This window comes from Aquila chrysaetos (genome assembly GCF_900496995.4).
Source record: "Aquila chrysaetos chrysaetos chromosome W unlocalized genomic scaffold, bAquChr1.4 W_unloc_4, whole genome shotgun sequence".
Lineage (NCBI taxonomy): Eukaryota > Metazoa > Chordata > Aves > Accipitriformes > Accipitridae > Aquila > Aquila chrysaetos.
In genome coordinates, this window is record NW_024470324.1 from 139181 (window position 1) to 150383 (window position 11203).

General features: G+C 42.3%; 1 protein-coding gene and 1 long non-coding RNA gene across 2 annotated transcripts; one reads left to right on the forward strand and one right to left on the reverse strand.

Moving 5' to 3' along the window:
• The first annotated feature begins 1953 nt into the window (after window positions 1–1953).
• LOC121233046 (betaine--homocysteine S-methyltransferase 1-like) lies at window positions 1954–10011 on the forward strand. Its single transcript, XM_041121635.1, has 4 exons — window positions 1954–1995; window positions 2373–2555; window positions 9006–9234; window positions 9519–10011. Exons 2-4 carry the CDS (start codon window positions 2438–2440, stop codon window positions 9691–9693), a joined length of 522 nt encoding a protein of 173 aa, XP_040977569.1. The 5' UTR covers window positions 1954–1995; window positions 2373–2437; the 3' UTR covers window positions 9694–10011.
• LOC121233051 lies at window positions 5262–7008 on the reverse strand. The gene is made up of 2 exons (XR_005931843.1): window positions 6839–7008; window positions 5262–5790 (listed from the first exon to the last, which is right to left on the reverse strand). It is a non-coding gene; the product is annotated as an uncharacterized LOC121233051 (long non-coding RNA).
• Window positions 10012–11203: the final 1192 nt, after the last annotated feature.

Sequence of the window (11203 nt, forward strand, 5' to 3'; positions counted from 1 at the left end):
GGTGATTATCGAAAGAACAATTCCTTGTATAGTTTGAACCTGACACAGAATCACAAAGATTTGGTGATGATATGTACTTCACATCCTTATGTTTTTGTACCAGCTCAATCTGTAGATATCGCTTTAAGTAACCATGCTTTTGAAACTAATCTGAGTCAACCTTTGTATTTTAGCTGTTTTACTCATAAGAATATATCTGAACTAAATCTTACAGTAATCATGCCAATGTGACGTCGTGCTGAATTGTGGATCCCTGTAAATATGACCAGATTGTGGGAAGGGGAATCAGGATTAAGTCAATTATCAAGGCTTTTAAAGCGGACAATTAGTTGCCCAAAATGATTTATAGGATGGCTAATTGCCTTTATAATATCAGCTATCATTATTGCAGCTACTGCTGCCGTTGCTACCACGGCACTTGCGAAATCCGTTCAGACTGCTCACACAGTAGCTAATGTATTAGAAAATGTTACACCTGAAATGAATACCCAGGTACAAATTGATCAACAAATACTAGCACGATTGGACGCTTTAGAAGCAGTCGTAATTTGGCTTGGAATGTATTGGGTTTGTGTGGCAAGGTTTTGATAGTGGGGGGGTTACAGGGGTGGCTTCTGTGGGGGCTGCTGGAGGTTTTCCCCTGTGTCCAACGGAGCCAATGCCAGCCGGCTCTAAGACGGACCTGCCGCCGGCCAAAGCCGAGCCAATCAGTGATAGTGGTAGTGCCTCTGTGTATAAAAAAAAAAAAAAAAAGCTGGACGGGGGAAGAGAAAAGGGGTTACGGCATACAGAAACAGCAGCTGAAGAGAAGAGTGAGAACATGTAAGAGAAACAACCCTGCAGACACCAAGGTCAGTGAAGAAGGAGGGGGAGGAGATGCTCCAGGCACCAGAGCAGAGATTCCCCTGCAGCCTGTGGTGAAGACCATGGCGAGGCAGGTTGTCCCCCTGCAGTCCATGGAGGTCCACGGTGGAGCAGATATCCACCTGCAGCCCAGGGAGGACCCCACGCCGGAGCAGGTGGATGCCTGAAGGAGGCTGTGACCCTGTGGGAACCCCGTGCTGGAGCAGGATCCTGGCAGGACCTGCGGATCTGTGGAGAGAGGAGCCCACGGAGGGGGTTTTCTAGCAGGACCTATGACCCCGTGGGGGACCCACGCTGGAGCAGTGTGCTCCTGAAGGACTGCACACCACGGAAAGGACCCATGCTGGAGCAGTTCATGGAGGACTGTCTCCCGTGAGAGAGATCCCACGCTGGAGAAGGGATGAGTGTGATGAGTGCTGCCTCTGAGGAGGATGAAGCAACAGAGATAACATGTGATGAACTGACTGCAAACCTCATTTCCTGTCACCCTGTCCAGCTGAGGAGAGAGGAGTGATAGGATAGCTTTGGTGGGTGCCTGGTGTCCAGCCAGGATTAACCCATCACATAGAGATAGACAAAGTGCATTACAAAATAGAATGAAATTACATTGTGATTGGGAATTTCGAAAACAAGGGCTCTGTGTAACTCCTTTACAAGAGAATGAAAGTGTATGTGATTAGAATCAGGTGAAGGCGCATTTACAAGGTGCACTTGCTATTAATATTGCAGGAGAGATCTAAGGTCTTGCACAGATATTACAAGATCAAATGGGAAATATACAAAATTAGCAGAACAAAATGTTTTTGAAGAATTGTCTAATAGTGTTAAATGATTAAATCCAAAAACATGGTTTGAAGGTTTAAATCTGTGTATCCGAATTTATATTGCTATTGGAGGGTTATTAATCATTTGTGTGTTTGCAGCAATCAGAATCACCTGAGGAGCAGTACGAGGATTGCGTCGGTTCGAAGCTAGAGTCCTTGCTGCCTTCCTCGTGAATCTGATGTTCCTAAACAAAAAAGGGGGAGATGTGGGAGCAGCTCGGAACACCTGGCATTTGTTTTCAAGAGTGACCGTTAGAATTTGTTGTGCTGCATGTTTGCCAAGCCTTTGAAGAACTAGTTTTACAAGGTCAGGTTGGAGGATGGCCTTGTGTAGGCCTGGGAAGATGTGGCTGAAGACAGTCATGAGTATGTGTATGGAATGTTTTTATCTTTAACTGTTCTGAGGACTGGCAAACATCCCAGCTAAGCCAGATATGCACTCCTGTTTTAGTAACATATAAGTATGCTGTAAGAGACAATAAAAAGTTCCTTTTTTGCTGTTGCTTCGGAACCATCTCGTTGTCATCCTGAGTGCCTCTTTCATCACCGCAACCCAACTACTTTGTGTTCATAGCACTGGTGTACAGATGGACTGCTCTGCTCATGGAGTGCTGTGGCTAAGAACTTTCACCTCCCACTTCCTGGGGAGATGTGACTTGACGTTATTTATTTTCCTCCTCCTAGGTGCTTCTATCATTGGAGTCAACTGCCATTTTGACCCAGATACCTCCTTGGAAACTGTGAAACTAATGAAAGAGGGCTTGCAGGCTGCTAAACTGAAAGCCCACCTGATGTCCCAACCACTTGCTTTCCGTACACCTGATTGTGGGAAGCAGGGTTTTATTGATCTTCCAGAATTTCCCTTTGGTAAGACAATGGTATCTTTTCTTTTTAATTTATTTATTGTCTGTTCCTTTTTTTCCCCAGCTTTAAACAAAGCTGAAACTGCAAGGCATACTCCTGTACAATAGGATCAGTCTCAATTATCCTGTCTGGCATTCTGCATAGAGGGATTGGGTTAAAGATCATCCACATTGTGAGAGTATTTCAGTAGTTTCACAGCACGTGACTGAAAGTGAAATTATGATGAAAACAGTTAAAGTGCCACAACCTAAACTCAATTAAAAAAAAATGTAGTTTTTTTTCTCATGCTATAAAACCTTGTTCAGGACAGCTGTAAAATAACCCAAAGAAATTAAGAAAAGCAAATACACTAAAAACAGCCCAGCCTTTCGACTGGAGCTCCCCAGCATTCTCGGTTGTGACATCTATCCCATGAGCCCTTGTTGCATTAAAGCGTAAATAAGTTTGGCAGAAAATAAACCCCCTTGCATTCCAGCTTGTCCTCAGATATCAGAGGGGCTGGGGGTGGCTAGGCTTAGATTCTGAGTGATGTCCAATTCAGCACTATAAGTCCGGTTGCGTTCAATATATTGAACTATCACGATTACAGATGCAATAATAGTGCACTGTACTTTCAATTTAGTCATGTTCAATGAACTATCATGGCCAGACTTAAGGAGTTTGGTCACGTTCAACGAACTATCATGGCTAGATTAATGAACAGTACAGTTTATTTAAAGCAATAGGAGTACAGGTTCTTTTGGATTGCCGGTGATAAATAAACTGTCTTCAAAGCACGTACAAATAATAATACAGTCGACTACAAGCACACTAAATTATGGAAAAACTCTATAGAGATTTCTAAGTTTCCCAGGGAAGCACTCGCTATAGCTGAGGGTTCGAATTTTACCCAGTAGGTGTCCCTGTGGGGGGGGAAGAGAGGTTCAGCCCGTCAACTGATCCCAGAAGTCAGAGATGTCCTCCCGACTTGTCTATAATGGTGTCTTCCCTGACATTCCTCCTCTCTTAAGCCCTTTTACATTTTATTGTTTTTAGGTGGAGCTTGAGTGACTCTAGTCATACATACCTTTATTATGATTGGTATAAAATCTCCTCACTTTACTTTTAAAGGTATATGCTAGAGAAAATTCAGACCCCATGCTCAGTGAGGGGTGGTCACACCTCGGAGGCAGGTAGCTTTTGGGATAGAGGTGTGTTTTGGTATTATCATGAGCAAAGTTCACCCAGAGGACATGATTTAGTGTGTCACTACTCCAGAACTGGGCACTTATGTTATAAATCAGAAGTAAGACAATAGCATTGACAGAACCCCTGTTATTTCACCTCCTTGCTTCAGTGGATTCAATGCAGGGACCTTCCATTCTTGTTCCAGTAGTTCCAGTTCCCTATCCCTGTGGTGATATCACAGAGCCTGGCCGCGGTGTCTCCACTCCGCTCCACCCTCTGTGTTGTTTCTCTTAGAGTCAGCATACCAAGCTTCCCTGGTGTTGCTAGCATCTAAGGTTGCAGGTTATGTTGCTTAGGGAATTATTATGGAACAGATTTCGTGTATATCCACTGCATTCCACCCTGGAGGTTCACCTTCCCTTAAGAGGTGGACATATCAATAAGTCACCTCCAGCAATCATTCCACAGCCCTATAATGTTTGCCTGCATAGGGATTTAATGTATAACGCATATGCAGAGCTGGATCATTAGTATAAGTGCATGATTCTTGCAGTCATAATGGTTCAGTCTTGCAAGTGTAACTGTTTAACTTAAGTGAGATTAGAGAGAAACCAGAAGAGGGAATATGTTCTTTGATGTTGCTTACAAATGGATTAGCAGTTTGGAGATGGATTCATCACTCGTATGCTCAGGAGAAATTCTACAAAGACTGAAAGATTCACCCACTTTATGTGTATATAAGGCTTGTGTATTTAGGGCTTATTTCCACCTGGGATGTAGAAGGTCACATCCTCTTAAGATAAGAGGACAAAATCAGCCTAAACATTTTAAAATTGATTAGAAAAATGCCTTCATTTTCAGGTATCATACATTCTTCTATTCAAGATCAGCCTATAAAATAAGGTATTAAAACAACTGAAATTTGAATTTTTAGCAAAAAAAAAAGATAGATGTGATTTTCAGGAAGATTTTTTTTTAAAATTCCTCTCTCTACGTAAATGAAGGAAAAAGAATAAAGCATGAGCCTGAGGCATTCATTAGACAATAATAACATGTCTGGGTTCTGAAAATATTCTGGGATGTTCAAAACTGTCAGGAACTCATTTATCCTATTCATTCCTTCATATAACTCCTCTGATTGCAAGCAAAAACAATAGAACAGATGCAGTAAGTAATCAAGTGAATTGAAGGATTCACTCTTTGGTTTGTTATGGTTCTTGGCTTGTATGTTATAAGCAAACTGTATGAGATGTCAGTTTTCAGAAATTTCATGAGTCAATTGGAGAAGCCTGGTTCTATGAATGTTTTCAATACCCAGAAGGAGCAACTGATCACTTGATGGCAGATAAGCAGTTTGGTAAATCATTGTTAAACTCACCCAGTCAACTCTGGTTTTTGTGGAAGGTAATATGCACAGAGGCATTTAGATATTTGAAGTGTACATAACCTCTGTACAGGCCAACAAGATCTCAGTTTCTGGAAAAGCATTGGCTGTATTGTATTGGCAAACTCCAGCATCTAGACACCAGCAGTATTTATTTATCTTTAGAACTTCTAGTTTTCTGCATTTTCCCTTCTGTGTTACTGCAATTGCTCTCAAATGTTACCAGTTAAGCAAGGACAATATTTTAGACAGAAATGTCCTGGTCAGTCAAAGCATACCCAATTATCTCAAGAGTAGATGTATAGAGGGGCTATATCTAGGAGCACATTACAATCTTCTCATCAGAAGTTGATGAAAATTTCAATCTCTCTTTACTGTAAATGTTAACATAAACTGTTAAGCTAGAGATATTTAATTCTGAATAAAGCCAAGAAAAATGCTGTACATTGACAGGCATGGAAAATAGAATGTTAGTCATTTGGGGGGGGAACAAAACATGATCTATGTGGCAACTTCTTTTCATAGCATACTACTTGTTTTCAATCACCATGTTTCACCAGGTGGCCAGTTCTAATGGCGGAGTCTAGCTGTGTTTCTTCAGAGAGGTTAGGTTGGTGCTGTCCTTATGCTCCTGAAGCACAAGGACTGATCATGACAGGGTGGGTGATGGAGAAGACAGGGAAACACCTGTTATGGGTTTGTGTGGTGGAGTTGTTTTGGTAGCAGGGGATGGGGCCGCAGGGACGGCTCCTGTGAGAAGCTGCTAGAAGCTCCCCTGGCTCCAAGTCAGACCCACCTCTGGCCAAGGCTGACCCAATCAGTGATGGTGGTAGCACCTCTGGGATAGCATATTTAAGAAGGGGAACCTGCAGTGAGTAGTAGGATTGGAATGTGAGAGGAACACCTATGCAGATACCGAGGTCAGTGAAGAAGGAGGGGGAGGAGGGGCGCCAGAGGAGGTTGATGCCCCTGCAGCCTGTGGTGAGATGGCAGGCTGTCCCCCTGCAGCCCATGGAGGTGAGTGGTGGAGCAGATGCCCACTTGCAGGCTGTGGAGAAGCCCACGCCGGAGCAGTCAGATGCTCCCAAAGATGGTCGTGACTCCATGGGAAGGCCCACACTGAAGCAGTTGGTGACTGAAGATCAGCCCGCGGAAAGGACCCACGCCAGGGAAGTTCGGGAAGAACTGAAGCCCGCGGAAAGGACCCACGCCAGGGAAGTTTGTGAGGAACTGCAGCCTGCGGAGAGGACTCACGTTGGAGAAGTTCGTGAAGGACTGTCTCCTGTGGGAGGGACCCCACAGTGGAGCAGGGGACGAGTGAGGAGTCCTCCCCCTGGGGAGGAAGGAGCGGCAGAGACAAGGTGTGGCGAGCTGACCCCAACCCCCACCCCCTGTTCCCCTGCGCCGCTGGGGGGAGGGGAGGAGGTAGAGAGAACCGGGAGTGGAGTTGAGCCAGGAAGGAGGGAGGGGTGGGGGGAAGGTGTTCTAAGGTTTGGTTTTACTTCCTAAGATCCTTGTTTTGATTTGATTAAATTAAATTGCTTTTGTTTCTTCCCCAAGTTGAGCCTGTCTTTTGCCCGTGACCATAAGTGGGGAGTGATCCCTCCCAGTCCTTATCTCGACCCACGAGCCTGCCTTTATATTTTCTCCTCATCCCACCGTGGCTGAGGGGGGAAGAGTGAGTGAGCGGCTGCATGGTGCTTTGTTACCGGCTGGGCTGAAACCACAACAACACCCTATACTGTTCTCCTGGAGTTTAGTTGCTTATACGGGTATAAATTGAGTGCAAGATGCTGCATTCTTACTGTTGATCGTTTTGTATCAATTTTGCATTAGCTTTTTAATGATATATGAGAGACAAGGAAATCATGACACGGTGCTTCTGATGCTTTCTCTCGCATCTGCAGGACTGTATTGATTCAAAGAAACTAACACAATAGTTTGATTAACTATTGAGTAGGTATTCTTTATTGGCAGCGCTGGATGCACGGGGGATCGTTCCACCTATCGTGCACACCGTCGGGTCTAATTGTGCAGGTTAAGTACAGGTTCTACATACATATTCACTAGATTCCTGAGAAATGTTATACATATTCATTAGTTTTCCGGGAAACTATTTGCATATGCAAATGTCCTTTACGCAGGCGCATTGAAGGTCTCTGGTGGTCTTCAGGAGTCCTCTGGTGGTCTTCCATAGTCTTCCTCACTTGTCCGCTATTTGACCCTCCTCAGGTGATTCTGTGCAGTATGCTCCTTTACATGTTTTGATACATTAGTGCTTGTTAGTGTTCTTATTATCTAAGTTCTCATTAGTGGTATAGAACCATATGGGTAGTTTAAGCTAAATTATCTACAAGGATGGGAACAAAGGCAGGAGTTCTTATCTTTTCTGGCCTTATCTATTCAAGCAAGGCCTCTACTTGTGCCTTCTTAACAAGATCGTAAATTCATCGAACACTTAATTAAGTTTTGTGATCGCTCTTGGTTCCTTCTTGCTCATCATTCCCAAGTACCAGTCTCTGACAGGCTTAATCCTTGACAAACACCAGTCCTTGGTATGTAAAGTTACAGAGAGACAATCATTAAGCAATAAGCAGTTCGTTCTCTATATCAGTATACAAACTTACTTTTATTTAAACAGCTTTCTAAGATAGCTTAATCTGGTTTTCCTTCTGATATTAGACCATCTGCTTTTCCTTTGTCCAGTTTTTCTCTCTGAGACCAATAATTTTCTGTTTAAGAACATTTCATTTTTTTTTCCTTCTGTTTTTTATTTTCTGAACCTGTCTCTCTAACTGCTCACTAGACTTCTTTGAGCAGATCTGCTTTGTATCACCTTCTTGCATATTAGGCACTTCTGGGACAGGACGTAGGGAGAAGAATCCTACCTCTGCTGTGGTGCTGGAGCCTTACTACCTCACTACGGCTTCTTTGCCCAGGGGAGTGTTCAGTGACCAGACATCATGCTGCATTCTCCTCATAACCAAACTGGTTCATCTCCTGCAGATGTGCATAAAGAAGTGGGAGGATTTTTATTCCTTTATTCCTGTATTTTTATTCCTTCAAGTTTCTTCTCCAGTCCCTAGTCTTTTCTTTCCAGTTCTGCAACTCTTGTGCCTCCTTCCCTTCAAGGTGTGCTTTTCCTTGTTCTTCTTACTTTCTATTCCTTTCCTTCCACACGTCTTTCCTCTCAGCTCTGATGTCCCTCCACTCTGCTCACCACAACCTGCAACAGGGAGAGGGATTCAAAAGAAAGGTTGCATCTTAAGTAAGTCATCTACACACAGAGCTTTCCACAAGGAAGAAAGTGGTTTGAGGCAGCAAACTGCTTATGGATGGGGTTATAACTAAATAAGGGATGGGCTAAGAAATAGCTACAGATCCCAGCTGTCAGTGAAACAACTGGTTGCCATTAGCTGATCATGGAAAAAAGTGTAGTAAGCATTTCTGAGGAATAATAAGCAGGCTTATTCCTGTTGCAGGTAGGCTGATACCTTATCCTTTCACAGAGTACTGTAATCAGATTTCCCAGATATTGATTGTTCATTAAGAACTCTTTGGAATTGTGGGCATAACATTGAAAGTACTCCAATACTCCAGCTAAGAACTCTGGCAGAATGGCAAGCATGTGACTTAGGGCTTGATCAGTCTCAGAAGATATTAGGTGCTATTTTGCAAAGCCAAAGAAGCTTACAACAAGCATAGCTCAGCAAAGCATAACATAATCTAAAAGCTAGAGTTCTGAAATTTTGCATCATTAATTCTAGCTCAGACAGTTCAAACATCTACATCTACAACCAGTTTTGCAAACAGTATGCAAGTGTCTCAACAACGTGATTTCTTACAAAAAAATGTGGTGAAATGGAGCATGGTGAAAATTTAAGATATGAATGTCTTTGCAGGTCTGGAGCCAAGAATTGTAACTAGATGGGATATTCAAAAATATGCAAGAAAGGCCTATGACTTAGGAATTTGTTTCATTGGAGGCTGTTCTGGATTTGAGCCATATCACATCCGAGCAATAGCTGAGGAGCTGGCTCCTGAAAGAGGATTTTTGCCAGAAGCTTCTGAGAAACATGGTAGCTGGGGCAATAGCCTGAGCATGCATACCAAACCCTGGGTCAGAGCAAGGTATGTGTATCCAAACTGGAAAGTACACCAACATACTCCTTGTAAAGGCTTACGTTGGTCCATGCAGCAGACTGGCTTAACCAATATGGAGGTCTAAATATAACTGTAAACGTTCTGTGTTAATAATTTTTAAGAATTAAATCTGATCTGGGAGCAGTGAAAGGGGTGAAGGGGCAGTAGGAGAGCTCCAAAAATTCCCATCCCTCTTCAAAATGAAGATTTGGTCTGAATTAATGTGAAAGTAATTAATGAAAGTTTTGTAATATTTCCTTTTCTTTCTTTAGGGCAAGAAAAGAATACTGGGAGAATCTGAGGACTGCTTCAGGCAGGCCATATTGTCCTTCAGTCTCAAAGCCAGATGGCTGGGGAGTGACCAAAGGAACCAGGGAGCTGATGCAACAGAAAGAAGCAACAAGTGAACAACAGCTGAAAGAGCTCTTCCAGAAACAGAAGTTCTAATCCACTGCAGTTGTCTAAATGTTAAAATGATTTATCTACAGACCATCTCATGATTCACAAGAAAATCTGTGAAGATGAGTACCTTGTTGATTTATCAGTTAACATGTAATGCAAGAGACAAAATGCAAAAAGAATATGATTACGGATTAAATATGTCAAGCTGATAATAAAATCTTTCTCTGGACGAATAGCTTAGAGAATACACAGTCAGAAGGAGGTTTGGATTCTCATAATAATTGAGCTGCTGTTAGCTAGGTGCCATTAATTGGGTAGACACAGAAATACATGGAAAGTAATAATTGGCTCAACTCACCTGTGTGTGGCAGGTACACCCGCCCTGACAGGAAATAAAACTTCTCCAGGCAGGGAGGAGAAGAAAAAAACAACAAACCCTAGAGGCCGCAGGTTGAAAATTGAACTGACCAATCAAACGCGCTAGGTACATGGAAATGTTGACCTTTTGGCCAATGGGGATTAAAATGACCACAGATCAGATTTGACAAGGGTATAAATGGGGCCCCGCTGGAGGACATTTTGAGTCAGTCCTCCTTGGAGCAGTAGGTCTGCAGTCAGGGACTCTCCCCTTGGGTTGGGACGCCGCCCTAGGTAACTCCTCGAGGTTGAGAGCCCTCATCTTTTAGGTGAGTGATATGCACATTTTGAGTAATCATTTTAAATCTTAAGAATTCTTAAGTCAGCTGTGTAGTACTAATTCCCCTTACATCATTGATCCTGCAGTTCACTAATGTTATCAGAGTTCTAACTAACTTTTTTACTGAAGAATAAATCTGTTTTTAACACCTGTTGGATTTGATTGTGTGTACTTCCGTAACACTGTGAAAAGAGAAAAAGCCATCTATAAACACGGTATCAATGGACTTCCACTCCTGAGTCTGTTTTCAGTTTGGGATGATGTAGGAATTTCCTCAGGATTTGTTGAAGGCTACTTCAGGGACACACAAGCTGCCAGTGCTTCAGACACAGTTATCTATAACAACTTTCTTGACTTCAAGAGAATAAAAGTAAACTGGAAAATACATCTTATAAATGGAATCAAAAGATAAGGAAAATGAGAATGAGTTCTTGCAGGAATTTCTTACATGCAGGAGAAAGGTTCAGAGAACTTTTAGGAAAGAAAAATTATAGGTAAATAACTCACTGTTTTTGTCTCAAGGTACCATGTACACAAGATTTACTCCTCTGGAGACTAAAAGGGTTAAGAGATTATTCTGAAATTTAAAAAAATCAAATAAATTAAAAGTAATGTGATAGAATACTATTGTATTATCTTCACACCTTAAATAACGAGAGCTCAAACAGAATAACATACTTCCAGTAAACAACTGTAATTTTCAAATTATCCGATTTCTGGATATCTCACTTGAAACACTTGGTTATCTGAAAATAGCACTCAAAAACTGAAGCTTCCTAAAATATAACTCCTCTATATGAGTAGTAAAACATTCCATGATTCTTTTTAAGCTGATTAATTCAGTCTAGAGAAAATTAG

Excerpts from the sequence above, each read along its gene's own strand:
- LOC121233046 (XM_041121635.1), top strand. The coding sequence starts at position 2,438 with ATGAAAGAGGGCTTGCAGGCTGCTAAACTGAAAGCCCACCTGATGTCC. Across the intron at positions 2,556-9,005 it reads TCTTCCAGAATTTCCCTTTG|GTCTGGAGCCAAGAATTGTA; the intron begins GTAAGACAATGG and ends ATGTCTTTGCAG. Across the intron at positions 9,235-9,518 it reads AAACCCTGGGTCAGAGCAAG|GGCAAGAAAAGAATACTGGG; the intron begins GTATGTGTATCC and ends TTCTTTCTTTAG.